The following is a 23,080-nucleotide window of genomic DNA, read 5'->3' as shown; positions in this document are numbered from 1 at the left end:
TTGGTCTGAGGGAGGAGGCTGGGGTCTGCACTCCTGGGTCTGAGGGAGGAGGCTGGGGTCTGCACTCCTGGGTCTGAGGGAGGAGGCTGGACTTTGGGTCAGGGTTTTAAGAAGGAGCCCTGGGCTTCAGACTTTCCACCCTGTTTGAACCTCAAGGTTCAAGGGGTGCTGGGGTCTGAGACTCTTTAATCACTGGGAAAGCTGCATCCGCAGGTGGAAGGCTCCCAGCTGGCCACAGGCCAGTCACCCTCACCAACCCATCAGGATTCAGATGTTGCGCTCATCTGCCGTCCTCCCTGATGCAATCCTCGGGCTTCTTTCACCAGAGACTGTCCTGCACTGGTGCTCCCCAGATGCCCTGGGGGATGGGCAGGAGCAGTCTCTTTCCCACCAAGCCAGGCTCTGGGGGAGGGGGGGGAGCTGGATGATTTCTTGTAGTCAAAGGCATGCTGGGGCAAATTCCTGGGTTTGAAGAAGGAAGCCTGAGCAAGGTCCTTTGGGACTGAGGGAGTGTCTAAGGGAGGAGGCTGGGCAAGGGGCCTTTAGGTTTGAGGCAGGCCTGGCCTTGGTAGCCTGGAGAAATGATCTAATCTTTGGCCAGCCAAGTGGAATTCCTGAGTCTTTGTAAGGTGTCAACGCTCAGGTAAGGGTTCTAAATTAAAAGGGTCAGGACACCAGGAGAGCTAAGGCCCTTGTCCCCAGCCACACCAGCTGCCTTCCCAGAAAGAACGTTAGACAACTCTTCCTGGTCAGAAAAAGTTATATGCTCTATTTGCCAGTCTAGAAAGTAACAGATGGACCCCCCGACTTTAGGATCGCTTCAAAGAGAGATTTGGGGCGAGGACTATGCGATGTGTACTCGGCTACAGGCAGAGGCTCGTGCCTGGGCTGTGGCAGCTGGCAAACAGGTTCTCCATCCTCCTGGGAGGGTGCAGCTGGCAGGGTTAGGGGAGGGAGCGAGTGCCCAGATCTTGCTCCACTGGGGCGTGGCAACTCCCATCCAGGTAAGGACGCTAAGTCCCGGGCCCGGAGAAGGAAACATGCGTGCCTGAGACGGGTTCAGCCTTGCAGTCGGGAGCTAGTTCCCGGATCCGTGCAGAGAATGCGGCACTTTCTGGGGATCAACTGGGCTGCCCACCATTGCGGCAGTGATCCGAGAGGAAGAGACAAGGGGCGGGCGCGCATCTACCTGGGCGGAGGACAGGGTGAGGCACCAGGTAGGATGGGGCTCCGCCTCCTGCTATCTACCCGGCCCGAAGGGCGGAGGCTGGGCGTATTGGAACCGTGCCTCTCTTTTCTCTCCCTATCTCTCCTTCTCTCCCTCCGGGTCTCCAAGCCCTCAGCTTCCTTAGTCTGTCGCAGGAAGGAAGCCTAGAGGGGAGGGCTACGGAACCGGGGCTGCTGACCATCAAGCGAGGCCGATGAAGGCTCAATTTTGGGACTGGAAGCTCAGACTAAAAGAATCCGTTTGTACCACCAGCAAGGAGCTCAGGTTAGTCGGCATTGGGCATGCCAGACCCCAGGGATGACGAGGGTCTGTAGGCCACTCTAACCCTATCCCGGTCTTCCTCAAAACCTGGAATCCAATCCCAACTTCTCCCCGTAAGAATCCCTTCCCTTCTGCCACAGCAAGGCTCTTAACCCAGGGAAACCCGTTCATAGAAAGTTTCAAGGTTCACAGGCTTCTCTGGGATGCTTGCTTTTCAGCCTTGGATTCACCCAGCCGGGCAGACTTGGGTTGAATCGTTTGTTTGGTGTGTTAACCGATCCTTATGTGGGATCCACAGAGGTTTGTTCTGTTTCACGGGGAAAGTTATACAGCATCCAGGGCTTGCCTTTGCCCTTCTAAACGCCTCCTCCTCCCCTGGGCTCGCCTGGTCCTCAACATTTTCTGCCTGTGGAGATAGATGTGCCCTTCCATATAGGTGCATCTGGGAAAGTAGTTGAGATGTGAGGTTCCCAGCAGACCCTGAACCTCCATGTCCTGCACCCACTAATTTGCATGTCTCCTGACCCCATCCCTAGAGATTCCAAGCTTCACAAGCCTGGATTTAGTCTCTCTTCTGACCCAGGAGCTGCTCAGCCTCTGGTTCACACTGTGTGCCTTCTAAGCCACTTTTCCCCTACAGCCATGTGGACCCCCAGCCGCAGGCAGCTCTGCCTGGCCTTCTTGCTGGTCTGTGTGCTCTCCGCCGGCTCCTTCTTTTTTCACCTGCGTGGAGGAAACTTCTTTCGAAATGAGCTAACTCTCTCTCTCCTGTGTCCCGACTACCACCTGCTGAAGTCCCCAGTGGCCATGGTATGCCTGCCGCGCCCATTGCAGACATTCAATGCCTCTCCTTCCTGTCCCGGACAATTCTCCTCATCCTCTGGGACTTGGACCATCTCCCCAGGAGGCAGGTTTGGTAACCAGATGGGGCAGTACGCCACGTTGTTGGCCCTGGCCCAACTCAATGGCCGCCGAGCTTTCATTCAGCCTGAGATGCATGCCACCCTGGCCCCGGTGTTCCGCATCTCCCTGCCCGTGCTGGACCCTGAAGTGGACAGCCTGACGCCTTGGCAGCATTTAGTCCTACACGACTGGATGTCAGAGGAGTACTCCCGCCTGGAGGACCCCTTTCTCAAGCTGTCCGGTTTCCCTTGCTCTTGGACCTTTTTTCACCATCTCCGGGAACAGATCCGCAGGGAGTTCACCCTGCATGACCACCTTCGGGAAGGTGCCCAGCACCTGCTGAGTGGGCTGCGCCTAGGCCCCCGGGGCATCCGCCCTCACACCTTTGTGGGTGTGCACGTGCGTCGTGGGGACTATCTGCAGGTGATGCCCGATCGCTGGAAGGGTGTGGTGGGGGACCGAGCTTACCTCCAGCAAGCCATGGACTGGTTCCGCGCCCGACACAAAGACCCCATCTTTGTGGTCACCAGCAATGGCATGAAATGGTGTCTGGAGAATATTGACACCTCCCGTGGTGACGTGGTCTTCGCTGGCAATGGGCAGGAGAACACGCCGGGGAGAGACTTTGCTCTGCTCACCCAGTGCAACCACACCATCATGACCATTGGGACCTTCGGCTTCTGGGCGGCCTACTTAGCTGGTGGAGATACTGTCTACCTTGCGAACTTCACCCTGCCAGACTCGGAGTTTCTTAAGATCTTCAGGCCTAAGGCTGCCTTCCTGCCTGAGTGGGTGGGCATCAATGCAGACCTGTCCGCACTGCAGGCTCAGATTGATCCTTGGAAGTCAGACGGTCTTTTAAGATTGATCTGAACCACCTAGTGTCAGCCATGTCTCTAGAGGCCTGTGTCTTTGGAATTTGTCTGTGGTAGTCCACAAGCTGGTGGGACTCTCTGGGAATGTGGGAATGTTCTAGAAATATTCCAACAGAACATCACTGTCTGATTGCTGGGGAGTCCGAGTTGGCCCTGTGAACCACAGCCCCCTTCTCCCCCACCCAGTTTACCTTCTTGGAACTTCTGGATTATGGGAGTGAAGGAACTCCTGACACACAGCTGGCTTTTAGGGTTCCTGGAGCCATTCTTGGGGGCTTGGTGGCTGTTTCCGAGGGCCCTGCCAGCGCTGTAGGTAGTGAAGAATTGAGTGAAGGTGAGAACTCGGAATCTCCCCGCTGCCGCTGCTACAAACAGAGTGATGCGGGAGGCCCTGCCAGGAGCCAGCGTGGGCTTAGAAGGATGAGAACGACGTCAGCAGATCTGAGTTCTGTCCAACTCCTGGGCCACAGAAAAACCTTCAAGACTTTTATTTAGGGTGGAGAGAGGAAATGGGCTAAAATGTGGGAGCGAGGGGAGAAGGGGCCACTGCTGCAGGGCTGTGCTCCCAAGGGGCTGGGCTTGCAGGAGCAGAATCTCCTAAAAATCCAGGAACTTTTAAAAGAAGAGTTGAAAACTTTTAAAGAAATAGATTAGCCCTGAATTTAGGATCAAAAAGGTTCCTTCTCTGATGCTACAGGGGACCAGGAGTCTGTTTTCTGGAAGTGACCAGGCCCTCAGAAAACAAGGGTGTGCCCTTGGGCTCACAAAGCCACTAAATCTGCCTCTGAGAAGGTCCAGGGAGGAGGGTCTGAGGTGTTCCAGACCCTTGCACCAGCTTAAGGCCCTGCGGGAGCGCGGGCTTGGAGCATGGATGTTTCCCTGAGAGGTCGGGTGTCCTTGATACTTTTTTCAGTGAAGTTTCCTCAGATAACATTTAATCCAAGCGTATTCTCAGGGATTTTTCTGGGTACTTTTCCCAACTCAGCCTGAACAGGCTGGAAGAGGGAGCTGGAAATTAAAGGGCCACATCAGCAATCATGTATCTGAAGTTTTTGGAACTGAGTGCCCTACATGTGTGAGTGTGCAATCCAATGTGTGTGTGTGTGTGTGTGTGTGTGTGTGTGTTTCTGTCTGCCGGGGACATTCATGACTCATGGATACTGTACCTACTCAACTCTGGCAACCCTTGCTGCTAGATTTGTGATCCAGTTTCCCTCAATACCTTTCTCTGGAAACATCGATATTGTCCACCAGACCTTTCTTGTGTTTTGACTTATTTTGAGACGCTCTCTGTAGCCCAGGCTGGTCTAGAATGCACTGTGTAGCCCAAGTTGGCCGGGAATTCGTGGCAAACTTCCTGCTTCAGTATTCCAAGTGCTACGACTACACGTGCGGGTCACTATGTTTGGATCCAGACCTCGCCTCATCAGTGTTTGAGGCGAGAAGAGTATCACTACGTTTCCCACGCTGTATAGGGAAAGAGAGACTCTCCAGGGCCTTCTGGGAGTTGTAGTCCCAGTTTAGAAGACTAGCCATTTCACGCATCTTCTCTGGATGCCAAGATTTCTAGTTTCTTTCTGCCGGAAACTTAGGGGCCATGAAGACCAGAAAGGAGATCAGAACCGGTTAGCGACTTCCATTCCGTAGGTGCTGGGAAAGTTCTACGAAAGGGCTGCCAGCCTGTGACGTCATGGAGGGACGGGTGGGGCCTGCTTTGTTGCAGTCCAATCAAACTTAAGATTTAGGCTTCTGGGCGGGGCCAAAGAGTCCTAAGAAATATTTCTAAGGGAATTAGGGTCCCTCACGTGGGATGTGGCCCGAGTGTTTTGTGAACGGGTGGCGACCAGTAACTCTCGGAGCCAGTAGAGAAACCTTAAATTCTTTTCCCCAGTCTTCCAAGAAAAACCTTAATCTTAGTCGTGAGAAAGTATCTGGACGAAGCTGTAGCGCTTGAGGGCACGAAGTTGGAAAGTCGCTGTTAAAAGAGTGTTGTTTAAGGTACTGAGGGGTCTGAGAAGGGTGTGTCCTGAAAGTAAGGGATCTCAGTCATGAGGGAGATTCAGCAGGTCCCCCACAAACTGGGGGATGGCTTTGGAGGAATGCTGACGTTTCTGTAGGACCTTTAGGTTCAAGGATTTAGAATATTTTTTATTCTAAAGACCTAATTTGGTAGTTTCCAGGTTGGTTATTTATTATATATATTAATTTGGAGACAGTCTCAAATAGGCCATGGTGGTCTTTACCTGCCTCTGCCTTCCAGGTGCCGAAAACCCGGCTTCTGATGGTTTATCTGTTTTTGACTATTGAATGTCTAGTTTGCGGTGTCACGGGGTTTTCAGTGCTTGAGCGCCTGGATGTTGATCCATTCTCAAGTTCAAAATTGTGAATTATATGCGTTTGGGAGAGTTGGGAATGAATCCATGAGTTTGAGGTTTGAATGGGGTGAGGTTGGGGATGGTCCTGAATTTGGGATCTGGTTTAATAGTTTTCAGGAATGCAACACAACGAGGACCCTAAATTCTGAGGTCTCCTGGGCGGGGGTCCGAGTACACACACTTTGGGTATTTTTGATTAATGATATCTCCGTTTTACTTGGGAATTTCCCACAGACTATTGCGTTGAGCGTTGAAATCCTCTAAGACTACTGTATTTTGGCTTCTGTTTAGCGTCCCCCACCCTCGTTTTGGGGTGAGAGGATCCTCTGGCGGTGCTGGCGAGCTGTGTGCCCTGGCCTCCATGGGGCCGCGTTTTACACTTTTGCTGGCGACTCTGGCCGACTGCCTGTGTCCGGCAAGGCCCTGCATCATGTGTGACCCGTTTGTAGTGGCTGCGCTAAAGACTTTGGAACAGAGTTACCTGCCTAGCCACCTGGCACCCGAGCATCACGAAAATGTAATGAAGAGGGTAGAGCAGGCAGTGAAGGACTTCAAGGACCTGCCTTTGAATCAGGCTACCTATGTGGGGGCCGTGGGTAAGGCGGGCAGGCCAGGATGCAGATCTTGGGGTCCTGGGGGAGCAAGGGCCAGAAGTCCTGACATAGGCGTTCCCCTGAGTTTAAGAATGGTCACGCCTTTATCCCAGCACTTGGGAGGCAGAGGCAGGCTCTGTCTGAGTTCAAGCCATCCTGGTCTACTTCGTAAGTTCCAGGACAGCCAGAGCTACATAGTGAGACCCTGTCTCAAAAAAGAAGAGAGAGAGGGAGAGAGAGAGAGAGAGACAGAGAGAGAGACAGAGAGAGAGAGACAGAGAGAGTCAGAGAGAAAGAAAGAAAGAAAGAAAGAAAAGAATGTTAAAGTCTTGGGGTACAGAATCATGGAGTCCCTTTCCTTTCCATAGCTCAAAATATTGGGTCTGGCAAGTTTGTGTGATAAAACTACAACTCCCAGTAGGCAACGAGTTGTTACCTCTTTAACCAGACCTCTCTTTGCCCAATGGCCTCATGGGTATTGTAGTTTCTATGTGGTGACAAGCCAATGTGACAGAAAAGCTGGTCTCTGGGGTTCTATATCTGCCCTCCACACAGATGAGGACACACTGGAACAGGCATCCTGGAGTTTTCTGAAGGATCTGAAGCGTATCACAGACAGTGATGTAAAAGGTAAATGTACTAGAAGATGAGGGCAGAACCTCTGAGAAACTGTGGCTGGTGATGCTTAAAGCTTAAACCTCTTCTTGAGTGCCATTCTGGCTCTGCCATTTCTTAGCCATGTGGCCTTGAGCCTGGGACTGAGCAGCTTCCTTAGCCCTAATGTGGAGATCATAGTCATCTCCTTTTCTCAGTGGCTGTGAGGATTAACCCAGTGGTCCAGCCCTGTGCTTGGTGCTTTGTCTTATAGCCCTTCCCTGAAGGGTAGAGTGTGGAATGCCAAAACAGGTGGGCATCCCTGGACTCAAAGCTACTCAGGAGCTTGAAGCAGGAGGATTGTTTAAGCCCAGAGTTCCTTCGGCAACATAGTGAAATTCTGTCAAGTAAAAGAAAGAGAGGTGGTGCTGGCGTACACCTTTAATCCTAGCGCTGGGGAGGCAGAGTCAGTCAGATCTCTGAGTTTGAGGCCAGCCTGGTCTACACAGCAAGTTCCAGGCCACTTTGCGGTGAGACTCAGAGAGGAGAGATCAATGAGAGGTGGGAAGCTGGGTACCCTGGTGCGAGCTTGAAGGTGGAGACGGAAGGTCAGGTGTTCAAGGTCACCCTTGTCTACGCAGCCAGTCAGGCCACTTGTAGTATTGTAGCCTGTGGAATGCGTTACTGCACCTCACACCTGAGTTTGGGGAGCACCTTTCCTGGCTCTGCTTCCTCCTAGGAGAGCTCTTTGTAAAGGAATTATTCTGGATGCTCCGTCTGCAAAAGGACATCTTCGCCACCCTTGCTACGCGTTTCCAAAAGGAAGGTGAGGAAGACAAAAGTCCAGGGCCCCAGCCGTCAGCTTCCTTAACCCTCCCCTCCATCCATGGCCTCAAGAGCCCTCCCCCCAGCCTGACGGTGGTAGCACACGCCTTTAATCCCAGCACTTGGAAGGAAGGCAGAGGCAGGCGCGTCTCTGTGAGTTCTAGGACAAACTCCAAAACTAGAGAGAAAACCTGCTCCTAAAACTCAGACCACTGCTCAGCATCCACTTCCATTAATTTAGAAAGAAATATGATCCTCCGAAGCTTGGTAGCAAAGCCTGAAATCCCAGCACTAGGGAGGCTGAGGCAGGTGGATAGCCATATTTGAGGCAGCGTTGGGCTCTGTGCTGAGATTGAAAGAGCCTGTACTCCCAGGACTTGACGGGTGAAGGAAAGAGATAAAATGACGTTTGAGACCTCCCTGGGGTGTGTGAGACTCCGTTCTGAAAACTACAACAAACCTGCTTGTTTCTCTCTTTCCCTCCCTCCCTTCCCCCTTCGGAGGCAGTTTATTGTCCCAACCAATGCGGTGAGTCCAATCTGCGCCCTCAGTTTCTCTTGCCTGCTGAGCCCCTCCCTCCCCGCCCCCAGGATGGGGGATTGTGACTCTCCTCCATTTGAGCTACCCCTGGACCTCCAGGATTTGCTCTCCAGCTTGGATTTCTTAGGTAGTGGGTGGTATTCTAGTTGCTCTCTTTCCTGAGCTTCTTGGTGGGGGCGGCGTTAGGTGGCCTTATCAACCTAGACCCTTGTTGCCTGCAGCTGCCCCAGCCCTTGACCTTGCCAAATTCTCCTTTTAGCCCCACCTCGTAGTGGGAGAGTACAACTTTAACCTTCGCCCTCAGGCACGATGTTGCAGACTCTGGTCTGGTGTAACAAGTGCGAGAAGCAGGTCCACACTTGCCGGAAATCCACGGACTGTGGGGGTGAGCTCATCACCCAGCTCCAGGGTGTGAGAGGGATGGGGGACTAGCAAAGCGGAAGCCGCAGCAGTACTCCCCCAGAAGTAGCTGCAGCCCCCTCTTTTTGCATAGAGCGCCGGATAGAGGTGCATCGCTTTGAAGACATGGTCCTGGACTGCCAGCTCAATTGGCATCATGCTTCTGAGGGACTTACGGATTACAGTTTTTACAAGGTGGGAACATCCAGCTCCTGTGATCCTTGACCTGTTAAGATTTGTGTGAGCCCCAGTCCCCTGCCCTGAACCTGACCCTCATAGCCTGTTTGAGGTGTCCTCTACTGATCCCCAGAGAGATCCCATGCCCTAACCCTAACCAGGGACTTTCCTGTCCTAGCCACGCCACCACAGACGCTGGGGGGGGGGGAGTCTATGATGCCTCCTGTCAGGATTAGGGAAATCAGTAGTCCTGATTCCAGCCTCCCCTGCACCAAGGCCCCGTGACCTTCTCACCCCTCTACTCCCCCAATCCCCCAGTCCCCCAGGCCTCTGTGACCCCTTGAACTTGGGTCTAGGTTTGGGGAAACAGTTCTGAGACCTTGCTGTCCAAGGGGAAGGATCCCTATCTGACCAAGTCGATGGTGGGCCCAGATGATGCCGGCTACTACCGCTGTGAGCTGGGAACCATCAATGCGGGTCCTGCCACTATTATCCATTTCCGTGTCATAGGTCAGTGTGGGGTGTTGGCAAAGTGGCAATCAAGATGGGAGAATATCTGGAGGTGTGACCTCACCAATAGGACCTAATTTCTTATGGGCATGGCTTCCTTTTGGGGTGTGAGGCTTTGCTTATATCCAGGGTCTGCCCTAAGGGGTGAGGCTTCCCTTAGAAGGTGTGCTTTCTGGTAATGGAGATGTGACTTCCTTTCTGCCTGAGGGGTTTCCTTAGGCCTTAATTGGATTTACTGGGGTGCACCCAGCCTCCAAAGAGGACTAGGGTTATGGGGCAGGCTTGCCTTTACCAGCTGCTGCCAGGACTGCCCTTTGACTCTCCTCTGTCAGTATTGCCTGAAAGGACATTTGAGGAAAAACCGGCAACAAACGTCATAAACCAGGAGGTGGAGGCCCCTGGCCAGGTGACTGCAGAGAACCCGGAGCCCATAATTACGATCGCCCATCACCTGAAACCAGAGGGAAATCTGAAACGCGGTCTCTTAATACTGTTGACCCTTGGCTTCGTAGTTCTGGTGGCCAGCATCATTGCCTCGTGAGCTGTCCACTGGGAAACTGGGAGAGGGTGGGCCTTAAATGCAGCGAACTTGTAGGAAGGGGGGAGGCTCGGACAAAAGGGGCTTTGGGAGGGGGGCATAGCTTAGAGGAGTTGGGGGCCTGGGTACGAGTGAAACGCAGGATTCGGACAGAGGTGTGTAATCTTGGCTAAGAAGAGAAGATTGAATGGCAGGGTGTGGACAGGGGCTTGGATGGATGAGATTTAAGTGAACAGACAGGGCCTTAGGGAGGAGAGCGATTTGGAGCAGGGCAGGGCTTGGGTGGAAGGCGGGACTTCCTACAATCAGAGCTGGTCAAGGACAGGAAGCTACTGGGCACCTTCCTTTGGGGTTCTCTTAGGACAAGGCTTGTATAAAGAAAGCGCTAGGTTAGGTTTGTGGGGGTCCAGGGAATAGTGACTCTACTCAACCCATGTGCTCTCCCAGGGTATTGTACTTTAGGAAAGCTAGAGCGAAATCAAAGGCCTCAAGTTTGGACATCAAGTCCTTACCGACGTCATCCGAGTTGGAGCCGACCTCTTTCCAGCTGGAGTCCGCCCTACAGATAGAATCGCAGCCTGAGGTTGAGAGTATCGTTGAGGAAACAGAGGAAAAGGCGGAATCAGAAAGCCAATAAAGATTTGACCAGTTGTCTCAGTATCTGACTTACTCTTGGGGATTGGTCCTGACTTCTGGTCTGGATGGGCCCCTGTCTGAGCAGGGATTAGTTGGAACATGAGTCTTCCCTCTGTAGGGAGCTCAAGAATGGTGGGTCCAGAATCAAGGCATAGGCCAGGGCCAGCCCTGCCCCATCTCCTCCCCCAGGCCTGGTCTCCTCACAGGACGCCCCCTCCCCGCTCTTCCTGCCCGGTTTCCTCTTGCCTTTTCCTGTCCCCCACCCAGTGCTGGGAGCTGGGGCAGAGGAAACACTTTTCAGAGGGATTGGGACTTAACGGAGGCCAACGGCACCAGGGCCTCCGGGTGCTACAGGACCCGACGCAGGGTAAGAGCCCAGCAGTGACCCATCCAGGGACCTAGGAGTTTGTTGTTCTACCCCTCTACCTCCTTGGGATCCAGGGGCCAGAACTCATTCTCTCTTCCGTTCCTCCCCATTCTCCCATGGCTGTGGCTTTAGGAGTTGGGGCCTTACCCTCTTCCTTTAGGGCCATGCTATCTGGTGAACGAAAGGAGGGCGGAAGCCCCCGCTTTGGGAAACTCCATCTCCCAGTGGGCCTGTGGATTAATTCCCCAAGGAAGCAGCTGGCCAAACTGGGGCGGCGCTGGCCCAGCGCTGCCTCTGTCAAGTAAGTCGCCAACCTCTGTGGCATGCCTGCTCTCTGTCTCTGTTCATCACTGAGCTATGCCAGGGACCCTACAAAGGTGGGCAAATGGTTCCTGTCCTAAATAGACAAGCAAACTGGGGGGTGGCAGTGGAATACACTGACATCTAGGAGCAGGGAGGGCAGAGCTGGGCCAGGACATAGGGTCAGGCCGGATGGGCACAGGGATTCGATTCACTTCCCTTCCTCCCCTCTCTGTTTGCCTTGGAATTTCCTACCATGGATTATATCTTTATTAACTAATTACTCATCTCTCTTACCTCCATTCTTCCCACCCCACCATCTTGGTTTTGGCCCCCGCCCCCAACTCCTGTTTGTGTCCCTGTCTCTTTGGGTCTTTGTCTCTGAGTTTCTGTCTCTCCCCGTTTCTCGGTTTCTCTGTGTCTTCGGCCCCTCTCTCGGGGTCACTTGCTCTGGGCTGGCTCTGGCTGTCTGTCTGTCCTCTGTCTCGTTCTTCTGTGTTCTCCCTGCCCACTTCTTCCTCCTCAGGTCCTCGTCCTCCGACACGGGGAGCCGCAGCAGCGAGCCCCTGCCGCCGCCGCCGCCGCACGTGGAGCTGCGGCGCGTGGGCGCGGTGAAGGCGGCGGGGGGCGCCTCCGGCAGCCGCGCCAAGCGCATCTCGCAGCTGTTCCGGGGCTCGGGGGCAGGCGGTGCCGGGGGCCCTGGAACGCCCGGGGGTGCGCAGCGCTGGGCCAGCGAGAAGAAGCTGCCTGAACTGGCGGCGGGTGTAGCCCCGGAGCCGCCGCTGCCCACGCGCGCCGCGGTACCCCCGGGCGTGCTCAAGATCTTCGCTGCGGGGCTGGCGTCGGGTGCCAACTACAAGAGTGTACTGGCCACGGAGCGTTCCACGGCGCGCGAGCTGGTGGCCGAGGCGCTGGAGCGCTACGGGCTGGCGGGCGGCCGCGGAGCGGGCGACGGCGGCTGCGTGGACGCCTACGCGCTCTGCGACGCGCTGGGCCGGCCCGCGGCCGGCGTGGGCAGCGGCGAGTGGCGCGCGGAGCACCTGCGCGTGCTGGCCGACGCCGAGCGCCCCCTGCTGGTGCAGGACCTGTGGCGCGCGCGGCCGGGCTGGGCGCGGCGCTTCGAGTTGCGCGGCCGCGAGGAGGCGCGGCGGCTGGAGCAGGAGGCCTTCGGGGCTGCGGATGCAGACGGTTAGCGGGGGGACAAGGACGGACGCGTGGGGCGGGGCCCCGGAGGTATCGGGGCGGGGCAATTTAGAGGGGAGGGGCATGAGCTGGAGGAGGGGCATGAGGAGAGGCAGGGCCAGTAGAATGACAGACTTGGCCCTGGGCATGTGTGGGGGCGTGGCTTAACAGGAAGGAGGCGTGCCTGTAGAATAAAAAGCAGGGCTCGCTGAAGGGTCCCTCCGGGAGGTGCGGGAGGCGGGTTGTTGGGGGGAGACTGGACTAGCCGGGCTGGAATGGGAAGTCCTGGGAGGAAGGGTGGTGCTATTCTGGGGCCGGACTTACAGGCAGAGTCTGTAAGGGCAGTGGTGTGGTCAAGGGCATTCACTATAGGAAATATAATTTCTCATTTTCCCTTTTGGAAATACAGAAGCATAGTTTATTTTATTTTTACCAAGGTAGGGTTTTGCCATGTAGCCCAGGATGTCTTTGAACGCTTGGTCTTCCAGCCCCAAGTGATGTAATTATATAGATACACCACCATGCCTAGCCCATCCATTCTTTAATTTCTAATCTCAAGTTCTAGGTGAAGTTCTAGGTGAAGATTCAATGTAATAATGCCTATAAAGGGCTTGGCATTTGATTAATAAAGATTAGAGAAATAAAGAGAACAGTAACTACTCAAAAGAATGAAAATTATTGCCATTCCTTCTCCAGCAACCAAACCAAACAAAACAAAAAAACAAAAAACTTTTACTGAGCACGCATTGTGAGCTACACATCTTTGGTCTTTGGTGTCCATGCACAAGCAAAGTTTCCAATTTCTCAGCTCTGACAAACTTAGTGGAAAACATGTCTATTCATTAAGCTCCTTCCATAGGGAGCCTACTGTGTGCTGGGGCCTAAGAACTCCTAGGACAGGTTGTTAGGAAGGTGGTTGTTCCCAGCTTCATGAGGACCGTGTTCACTGTTGGTGCCTAGACCAGTCCCTGTCACACAGTAGTTGCTCCCTAAATGCTTGTTAAAAGGATGAATTTCCAAGCTGACAACTCCAGCTTGGAGTCAGGCAAAACTGAGTTCCAGAGCCAGGGAATAGCCTGTGTTTCCCATTTCCCTGTAGGCACAAACGCCCCATCGTGGAGAACACAGAAGAATCGTTCTCGGGCTGCATCTGGTGGGGCAGCTCTCGCCAGTCCCGGTCCAGGGTCAGGATCCGGGACCCCCACTGGGTCCGGGGGCAAGGAGCGATCTGAAAATTTGTCCCTGCGTCGCAGTGTGTCTGAGCTGAGTCTGCAGGGGCGGCGGCGACGGCAGCAGGAACGCAGGCAGCAGGCACTTAGCATGGCCCCAGGGGCAGCCGACACCCAGATGGTACCAACAGACCCTGGAGACTTGGATCAGTTGACTCAGTGCCTCATCCAGGCACCCAGCAACCGTCCCTACTTCCTTCTGCTCCAGGGCTACCAGGATGCTCAGGTCAGCACTAGCTCCCCTGCTCGTGGAGCCACACCAGACATGGCGAGCCAACAAAACCACACTACCGAGAATACATTGGTCTAATGACAGACCCCTCCCCCCAAGGTTTCCAAGTAAGAAATAGCATGGTAGGAGCTGAGGTGGAGGTCAGACACAAAGATCCTGTTCAAAGGGTAGAGCGAATGTTTCCCTTCATTCAGAAGTGAAAGAAAACACGGTCTTGGTCAAAGGCCAGTCTATTGTCAGAAGGACATCCCTCACAAACATCCGCTTCTTGAAGGAAAGTGTGTCCTGCGTCAGGGAAATCTTTTCTACCTAGGGTCTTAGTCGGAATAAGGCAGTTTTCGTGATGGGAGAAATAGGCTAATAGATTCATAACGGTTCACATGGAACCCCATTCGACCCCTTGTTGATGGAGACACTGAAACCTGTGTGCAGTTTTATTTTTGCAGTATTGAGGATTGAACCTTGCACCTGCTAGTCCCCAAGCCTTCCCTGGTAGGTTCTAGGCAGGTGGCGTACTGCTGAACCATTCTTGCAGCCTTTCACTTAAAGACAGGAGCTCATCAGTTGTCCAGGCTGGGCTGGAATTCATGACTCTCCCTGCTTCAGCCCCCTGAGTGGTTGGTATGACACCTATACCATCCAGGCTATGGTTGTTAGTCTCTCTCTCTCTCTCTCTCTCTCTCTCTCTCTCTCTCTCCTTCCTTCATTCCTTTCCTTCCTTCCTTCCTTTCTTTTATTTATATTTGTTTTGTTTTGTTTTTCAAGACAGGATTTCTCTGTGTAACAGCCCTAACTGTCCTGGAACTCATTCTGTAGAACAGGCTGGCCTCTAACTCCCAGAGATCTGCCTGCCTCTGCCTCCTGAGTGCTGGGATTAAAGGCGTGCACCACCACCGCCCAGATCAGGCCATGTTTCTGTGCCTTACACATTTGAGTGCCAGGCACTAGAGCATGAGCAGTAGATTTATTTTCAGAAGGTCAAATGGTACATCCATTTTTAAAGATGGAGATGAGGGTCCACTTTAGACCAGGGTCTTCTGCAGTTTATCTTTCCATTCGGTGGATGAATTAAAACACACTGTAAGAAGGGAGCCCTCTTTGGAGCATCTCCCACCATCTCTGTGGAGGCCTCTGGAGATACCTACATTGGGAGGGGTCTATTGAGAGCTTCCGTTAGTGGACAGGGAGAACCTTTGAACTCCATCCTGAGAAAGGGGCCGCGGATGAGTCCATGGTAGACATGTGTTTGCTTGGGCGTGAGTCCGTCACCGGATGGGAGTAAATGAAAGCCCAGTGGAGAGAGATCTTCTCAGAAGTGCACCTTCCTTGGCTAGAGGTAGTGGCATCCTCTTGGTCATGGGGTGTTTCTACAGAGACATCTACCACTTGCTAGGGACAAGTCCAAGAGAAGCTGTTAGAGAAGAGTTGGCAAGTGGGACTCTGGGAGGAGAGATGCCGAGCTCCCTGGAAAGCCAGTTCTTTGAGGGTGATGGGACAGACCACTTTAGGAACGGGGTCGGATGGCTGTAGAAGCCCCTGAGTTCATGTGGCTGGATGGAACGAAGACTCCACTGTAGGAACAACACAGGCCATTCAGAAGAGCTGAGAAGACAATTTACTGGAGAAGGGTCTGTTTGGAAACCTTTTCTTTGAGCCCGTAGAATTATTTCATGGTCAGAGCCCCTGGAACTGGGGTTACAGACAGATGTGAGCTGCCATGTGGGTGCAGGGAGTTGAACCTAGGTCCTTTGGAAGAGCAGCCAGAGCTCTTAACCGGTGAGCTGTCTCTCCAGCCTGTGAAGGGTCATTTCTATCTATCTATCTATCTATCTATCTATCTATCTATCTATCTATCTATCTATCTGGGATTTTTGTTTTGTTTTTTTTGGAGACAGAGTTTCTCTGTGTAACAACAGCCCTGGCTGTCCTGGAACTAGCTCTTGTAGACTAGGCTGGCCTCAAACTCACAGAGATTCGCCTGCCTCTGCCTTCTGAGTGCTGGGATTAAAGGCATGTGCCACCCCAGCCCGTTGAAGGGTAATTTTGTTTGTTTGTTTTGTTTTTGTTTTTTTCGAGACAGAGTTTCTCTGTAGCTTTGGAATCTGACCTGGAACTAGCTCTTGTAGACCAGGCTGGCCTCGATCTCGCAGAGATCCATCTGCCTCTGTCTCCCGAGTGCTGGGATCAAAAGCATGCGCCACCGGCGCCCTGAAGGGTAGTTTTTAGAGTGGAGCCAAGGATAGAGAAAGCTCTAAAGGTAAAAGCACCAACTAAAGACCCGAGTTATCTTCCTGGAACCCACACGGTGGAAGAACACAGATTCACAAGTTATCCTTTAACCTCTACAAGAATGCTGTGGCGCTGCCTCTGCCCCCCAAAAACACTCCCCCCGCAAAAAAGATGAAGCCACAAAGTGTCTTCGGAAGAGGTTATTCATGGGTCAGAGATGCTCAAAAGAGTCCTTTGAAAATCCAGGAAACCTCCCTTGAGGTTTTCATCACTTAGAGGAGGTGCGGCGGAGTGAGAGAGCCTAGCTAGTGTGGGTAAGGATGCTGTTTGGACACACCCATCTTCACAGCAGGACTTTCTGCCTTCCTCTAGGACTTCGTGGTGTATGTGATGACCCGAGAGCAGCACGTGTTTGGCCGAGGTGGGCCCTCATCGTCCCGCGGCGGGTCCCCAGCTCCATATGTGGACACCTTCCTCAATGCCCCAGATATCCTGCCGCGACACTGCACTGTGCGCTCAGGCCCGGAGCCCCCTGCCATGGTGCGCCCATCCCGGGGCGCCCCGGTGACGCACAACGGCTGTCTTCTGCTGCGCGAGGCCGAGCTGCACCCCGGAGACCTATTGGGCCTGGGAGAGCATTTCCTGTTTATGTACAAGGACCCCCGGTCCGGGGGCTCAGGGCCCGCTCGGCCACCTTGGCTGCCCGCGCGCCCCGGGGCCGCGCCACCCGGACCGGGCTGGGCCTTTTCCTGTCGCCTGTGTGGCCGTGGCCTGCAGGAGCGCGGAGAGGCGCTGGCTGCCTACCTGGATGGCCGTGAGCCGGTGCTTCGGTTCAGACCACGAGAGGAAGAGGCGCTGCTGGGCGAGATCGTGCGTGCTGCAGCTTCGGGCGCAGGGGACCTGCCCCCACTCGGGCCTGCCACTCTGCTGGCTCTGTGTGTACAGCATTCGGCGAGGGAGCTGGAGCTGGGTCATCTGCCTCGCCTGCTGGGTCGCCTGGCCCGGCTCATCAAAGAGGCAGTTTGGGTGAGCAGGCCCCTTGTCCCACAAATCTTTGTTTCCCACTTTCTGACCATCAACAGCCACCCACCTGCTCCACAGGTCATTTCAGACATATTCTTGCTTTCCTCCATAAGTTTTCCATAGTATCCCTCCTACTTCAACCAGCTAGCACTCTGCAAGCCTTGAGCAAGAAGAAACCATTTTTCCCATGATGCTTTGAGATGGGTTGAGCTAATGGCACTGATAGTGGAAACCGTGGGTTCATCCACTGTGGTTCGAGAAGTAACTACCTTTGATTTCAGATTCATCTAGTAGTGCTGGGGATGAAGCACCAATCCTATAGCATGCCAGGCAGGTGCTCTGTGGCTGGGACATCTCCCAGGTCCCTCAGTGATGGATTCTGGGCAGGTGCCCTAGTGCTGAGCCACACCCCTAGCCCTCTTTTTAGTTTTTATTTTGAGAAAAGGTTTCACTAAGTTGCCCAGGCTGACCTTGAACTTGAGATCTTTCTGTCTTAGTCTCACTGTGGAGCTGTGGAATCATGGAGGACAGCATTCTGGAATGTAGGGGAGATGCCATTGGATGGGAAGTGTGGGAACTGCATTGGTCAACCCTTTGGGCCTGGAGTTTGGAACAGTGACAACAAACTAGGTAGATCCATTAGTGGGTTACTTCCCTAGAAGTAACCGGAAGGAATAGTCCAGAATGCAGGGAAGGCCTCATTACATGAGGGTCTAGAGGGTCAGAGATTTTCTCGGAGGTTAGAAGAAGCTCTGTTTGAACAGAAGGGAAATGAAGTGAACAGGTTACCAGTGACTCTAGACTTAGAATAGGAGAACCATGCCCGGTGACACAGACCTGTCCATTCTATCTGCAAAGGAGACTGAGGCAGGAGGATTGCAAATTCAAGGCTTACCTGAGTTAAAGAGAGCGTTTAAGACCAGTGTCTGGGCATCCTAGTGAGTCACTGTCTTGAAATAAAAGTTAAAAGGCCTGAAGCTACATGTGGTGGCACATCCTTGTAATTCCAGCCCTCGGGGGAGGCAAAGGCAGGAGGATTGTGCTAAATTGGAGGTCAGTCAGTGCTACATGAAGAGACCCTGTCTTTGGAAAAACAAAACAAAACAAAACAAAAAAACCTTTATGTGTGTGAAACTGGGAAGATGGCTCAGGTCCAGAGCTCAGATCCCAGACCCCATGTAAAAACTGAGCAGACATGGTGACCCCTTTAATCCCAATAGCCAGAAGGCAGAGACGGGATCCCTGGAGCAAGCTGGCTGGGTGAACTAGCTGGAATTATTAGGTTCCAGATTCAGAGAGAGCCCCTGCTTCAGTGCAGTGCAGAGTGAGGAAGGAAGACTGACAGACGGCATGAACGAGTTCAGGCCTCCACACAGACTCCACGTGCACACATATGCAAACACTGGCAAAGCTGCCCGGCAGGCACACGCTCAAGAAAGGTGCTTTTAGGGCAAGCCAATTGTACAGTCCCGATCTCCACAATCCAGCCCCTTACATTGCTTCTTATCTTACTGTTCTACAGGAAAAAATTAAAGAAATTGGAGACCGCCAGCCAGAGAAGTAAGAGAAAGCTGGGGCCCCCAGGCCTGGAGGCTCACGGGGTTGGGGCTCAGCTCGGCTCTCCATGCTGCCTTAGTACAAGTTCTGTGACGCCTGCGAGTCGGGAAACTCAAGCTTTGGAGTTTGGTCTTTCTGTTAAGGGTTGAGCAAGTCACAGGGATCCCTGCTCTTTCCTCAGCCACCCAGAGGGCGTTCCCGAGGAGCCTCTGACTCCCGAGGCTGTGTCTGTGGAGCTGCGGCCGCTCATACTGTGGATGGCCAACACCACAGAGCTGCTGAGCTTCGTTCAGGAGAAGGTTCTGGAGATGGAGAAAGAGGCTGACCAGGAGGGTGAGCGCAGGCACACCCACTCCGACCGCCTGTCATCCCCTGAGCCTGGAGACGTAGGCTGCAGCAGCCAGCATCTATTCCTCTCTCGTCCCCAGGCCTGTCCTCAGACCCTCAGCTCTGCAATGACTTGGAACTGTGTGACGAGGCCTTGGCCCTCCTGGATGAGGTCATCATGTGTACCTTCCAGCAGTCCGTCTACTACCTCACCAAGGTGGGCCTGTTGAAATACTCTCTCAGTTAAACTCACATTGTGCTGCTCTGGCACCACACTCCCCTCTCTCCTTGGAGTCACTCCATCTCACCCTAGCACTTTGCTCTGATCACACACTACTTCCTGTTTGGGCTGACATCACTTCCTTTCTGGTTCATTTCCTGTCCTTGCTAGCTAGCCTCCTGTCTTGTTCAGCTGAGTAGTTCATCTCCTCTATCAATCACTACTTACTTTTCAAGCTTACACTTTTGAAGTTTACTGTTAAGGCATGTGTACGTGCGTGCATGTTGGCTGACATCATTTCCTACCTCTCTGGCTTCATGTCCCCATTCTGAGCATAGGCCTTTTTTTTTTTGTCTATGGAAGTATTCTTGTGGGGCTTGATTTCTCCTCTACTACCTTTGACCTTAATATTGCTAATCGGACTAATCAGGGTTTTGACCATGATATACCTGGTTCATTTTGTAAAATAAGAGAGAATCTCCCAAAATGTCCAATCCGTAGGTTGCAGTGGTCTTGATTGTGAAACCCTTACCTCTGAGGCTTACTTCCTGTATGTTCTGCCAAGTATACTCTTAGGTCTTCTTTGTCATGGACCTCATTTCCTGTCCTTGGTGTGATCATATTTTCCACTGGCCAGCTGCCACCCAACTCCTACTTCTGGGCTCTCCATTCTTTTAATTTCTTTTGGAAATTCTGATCAAATGTTTCTTTGACTGAAAAAGGTCATTTTTTGTTTAGTGTTCTATCCTGCCTGAGCTATCTTTGTGAGAACTACAAACCCCATAATGCATGAGAGATGCTCGTAAAATATCTAAGCTACTTCCTGAAAACATTTCTCAGGACAGATTGTTCCAGGAGACCTATGCCTACTAGAAACCCATCTATGAAGTAGGGATTTGATTATGGAGTTCCATGGGACTGGTGAAAGGAGAATGGACTACAACTCCCAGAAGCCCTTGGTGGCATTCCCATTGTCTTCATTGACTGTCACCCTGAAGTTCTTTGCCTTTGTGTCTCCCCAGACTCTTTATTCAACACTGCCAGCTCTCCTGGACAGTAACCCTTTCACCGCTGGGGCAGAGCTACCAGGGCCTGGTGCGGAGCTGGAGGCCATGCCGCCCGGACTCAGGCCTACCCTGGGAGTGTTCCAGGCTGCTCTAGAACTGACCAGCCAGTGTGAGCTGCACCCCGACCTCGTGTCCCAGACTTTTGGCTACTTATTCTTTTTCTCCAATGCATCCCTCCTCAACTCGCTGATGGAACGAGGTGAGGGCTGGGCTGGGAGCAGCCAGGCATAGCTTTGGGTAGCTTCAGCTTTTGACAGCTTGGTTTCCAGTCAGACTTTGTCTGTGAAGTAGGTCCATTCATTGCCTCTCATTCCTTCCTACCCAGGTCAAGGCCGACCTTTCTATCAATGGTCTCGAGCCGTCCAAATTAGAACCAACTTGGATCTTGTTTTGGATTGGCTGCAGGGGGCTGGGCTGGGTGACATTGCCACCGAGTTCTTCCGGAAACTCTCCATTGCTGTGAACCTGCTATGTGTGCCCCGCACCTCCCTGCTCAAGGTGACTCTTAATGGCTCTATCTAACTGACCTTTGACTCTTCAGCGCAGCTCAGCCATCCTCTCTGTTCAGCCTCTCAGGGACCCCAAGTCGTTGCCAGCCCTAGGTTAGACATTGTGATGGACTGCTGGTGGCTATAGAAGTCAGAATCAAGAATGGCTGGATGAAAATGTCTGAGGGCTAGTGGAGTTTGCTAGGAATGGTTCCCCATGGTCCTTCTCTTGGACGTGGTGATTCAAATCTGGTTTGAGCCCGAGGAAGATGATGGTTAAGTGTTCCCTGAGTATGAGCTGCATTGCAGAATCTGTGGTAACAGCGGTAACAAACACCCCATTCAAAGTAAGGGCATCCATCTATCAACTGACGGTTTTAGATCAACTTTCTTAGATGAGAACTAACCAGATAGATCACAAAATCTTTGGGGTTTTTTGTTTGTTTGTTTTTAAAGATCTTATTATGTAGCTCTGGTTGACCTGGAATTTACTCTGTAGACCAGGCTGGCCTGGGGATCACAGAGATCCCCCTGCCTCTGTCCTCTGAGTTCTGGGATTAAAGGTGTTCACAGCCACACTGGACCTTCACTTTTTTTTTTAAGATTTATCTTTATGTATATGAGTGTTTGCCTACATGTGTATATGTGTGCTATGTCCTGGAATGTCAGAAGAGGAAGACAGATCCTCTGGAACTGGAGTTATAGACCATGTGGGTGCTGGGAATTGAACCTGGGTCCTCCACAAGAGCAGTCAGTGTTTTTAACTACTGAGCCTTCAGCCCAGGCCCTTAATTTCACTTATTTATATCTTATTACAGTATTGGGGGTTGGGCCCAGGGCATTGCATGTGCTCCGCAAACACTCTACCATCAACCTACATCTCCAGACCTCTTTTCCTTTTTAAATTAGAGATAGATTCACTATGTTGCCCAAACTGGCCTTGTACTTTGACTCCTCTTGCCTCGGCCTAAGAAGCTGAGATGTCAGGCCTGATCTTCCGGGCCCAACTGGGACCACACACTTCTAACCTGGCCTTCCCCTAGGCTTCCTGGAGCAGCCTACGGACTGACTACCCCACCCTGACTCCTGCTCAACTCCACCATCTCCTTAGCCACTACCAGTTGGGTCCTGGCCGTGGACCACCTCCAGCCTGGGACCCGCCACCTGCTGAGCGAGATGCTGTGGACACAGGTGTGCAGAAATAGGCTAACGAACTTTGAGATGTCTTCTTCCCTTGGGGCCTGGAGTCCATGCCCCCAGCCTTTTTCTCACCCAGGATTCTGGATGCGAATCCAGCCCCTTTCCTTTCCCAGAACCTAGAATTGTTCTATCCAGAAACCTTCTCGCCAAGATTTAAAGACTAGGGCCTGGGCTTATAACACAGCAGCGGGGCTTTACTACCCTAGGATCCATTCCCAGTACATTAAGAGTTCAAGCATTTAATTATTTTTTACTTAGACTTAAATCCCTAGCCCCTTCCCTCCACAGACCTAACCCCAACCCTGCTTACATAGCAATTGGGCTCCTCTGCCCTAAGAAATCTTCCAAGATTTCCCTGCCCATCCTCAAGGTTCCAGGGCCCCAACTACACAGCCTGGTAATAGTCCTTTTTTATTTTCCTAGTCTTAACTACAATTCCCATCATGCTTTGTGACCCTGAGAACCACATTTGATGCTGGAATTTGCAAGTTTTTTTTGTTTTGTTTTGTTTTGTTTTTTTCCTTCAGGAGCTAGGCCACCTCACATCCATGCTGAATCTCTAACTCGGTCTTCCTCGCCCTCACAGGGGATATCTTTGAAAGTTTTTCCTCGCACCCTCCTCTCATCCTGCCCCTGGGCAGCTCGCGCCTGCGCCTCACGGGCCTGGTGACAGATGACTCATTGCACCGAGAACTACGCAGGCTCCGTCGCCTCCTCTGGGACCTTGAGCAGCAGGAGCTGCCAGCCAATCACCGCCACGGACCTCCGGTGGCTGCGTCGCCTTGAAAGCCAATGACAAAGGAACGCGCGAAGCTTGAAACTGCATGGGTTCTTTTGGGAGCTCGCCTGGGCGCAGACCATTCTGGGAGTTGTAGTTTTCTCCGCGTAGACCGCTGGGAGGTTGAGTTGTCTGCTTGGTAGACGATGGGACTGTGGGAAGGTGGGCTTGGGATGTGAATGCCAAGAAGTAATAAAAGTATCTGTGGTATTGACCTTGCTTGTCAAGACTTGGGGACCTTAGAGAGGACGATTTTTAAGATGCCAGGGCCTGTGCTTGGAACGTTGGGTGTTGGCCGAGTTTGGGGAGATATTTCTAGCAATGGCCTCAGCTTGCCCTCTAGCACGAAATGTGACCCTGGAGCACTGAACCCTGCCACACAACTCGGAACGCAGCCCAGACCGTGCTCTGCCGAGTACCAGACCCT

General features: G+C 52.8%; 3 protein-coding genes across 7 annotated transcripts; all 3 read left to right on the top strand.

Annotated features, from left to right (window-relative positions):
- The first annotated feature begins 512 nt into the window (after positions 1-512).
- Fut1 (fucosyltransferase 1 (H blood group)) lies at positions 513-4,522 on the top strand. Of its 3 annotated transcripts, XM_085682744.2 has the most exons (4): positions 541-643; positions 1,005-1,217; positions 1,337-1,492; positions 2,130-4,522. In XM_085682744.2, exon 4 carries the CDS (start codon positions 2,132-2,134, stop codon positions 3,263-3,265), a length of 1,134 nt encoding a protein of 377 aa, XP_085538870.2. In that variant the 5' UTR covers positions 541-643; positions 1,005-1,217; positions 1,337-1,492; positions 2,130-2,131; the 3' UTR covers positions 3,266-4,522. The 3 variants fall into 3 exon arrangements, with proteins under 3 accessions (XP_085538872.2, XP_085538870.2, XP_048299241.3); XM_085682746.2 differs by lacking the exon at positions 1,005-1,217 and having other exon boundaries at positions 513-643; XM_048443284.3 differs by lacking the exon at positions 541-643 and having other exon boundaries at positions 979-1,217.
- Positions 4,523-4,961: 439 nt separating this feature from the next.
- Izumo1 (izumo sperm-oocyte fusion 1) lies at positions 4,962-10,478 on the top strand. Of its 2 annotated transcripts, none has more exons than XM_048443264.3 (10): positions 4,962-5,265; positions 5,934-6,238; positions 6,791-6,865; positions 7,569-7,655; positions 8,162-8,182; positions 8,499-8,579; positions 8,688-8,788; positions 9,127-9,223; positions 9,613-9,817; positions 10,266-10,478. In XM_048443264.3, exons 2-10 carry the CDS (start codon positions 6,004-6,006, stop codon positions 10,453-10,455), a joined length of 1,092 nt encoding a protein of 363 aa, XP_048299221.2. In that variant the 5' UTR covers positions 4,962-5,265; positions 5,934-6,003; the 3' UTR covers positions 10,456-10,478. The 2 variants fall into 2 exon arrangements, with proteins under 2 accessions (XP_048299221.2, XP_048299211.2); XM_048443254.3 differs by having other exon boundaries at positions 4,981-5,265; positions 9,127-9,280.
- On the top strand, positions 10,469-22,867 carry Rasip1 (Ras interacting protein 1). Of its 2 annotated transcripts, none has more exons than XM_085682741.2 (12): positions 10,469-10,821; positions 10,954-11,122; positions 11,648-12,309; positions 13,403-13,758; positions 16,366-17,019; positions 18,539-18,576; positions 18,755-18,906; positions 19,002-19,117; positions 20,143-20,386; positions 20,513-20,685; positions 21,719-21,866; positions 22,462-22,867. In XM_085682741.2, exons 1-12 carry the CDS (start codon positions 10,554-10,556, stop codon positions 22,659-22,661), a joined length of 3,180 nt encoding a protein of 1,059 aa, XP_085538867.1. In that variant the 5' UTR covers positions 10,469-10,553; the 3' UTR covers positions 22,662-22,867. The 2 variants fall into 2 exon arrangements, with proteins under 2 accessions (XP_085538867.1, XP_085538869.1); XM_085682743.2 differs by having other exon boundaries at positions 10,606-10,821; positions 10,982-11,122.
- Positions 22,868-23,080: the final 213 nt, after the last annotated feature.

The sequence above is a fragment of the Myodes glareolus genome, chromosome 24 (genome assembly GCF_982192425.1).
Source record: "Myodes glareolus chromosome 24, mMyoGla1.1, whole genome shotgun sequence".
Classification (NCBI taxonomy): Eukaryota; Metazoa; Chordata; class Mammalia; order Rodentia; family Cricetidae; genus Myodes; species Myodes glareolus.
This window is presented reverse-complemented; position numbering and strand designations above follow the sequence as displayed.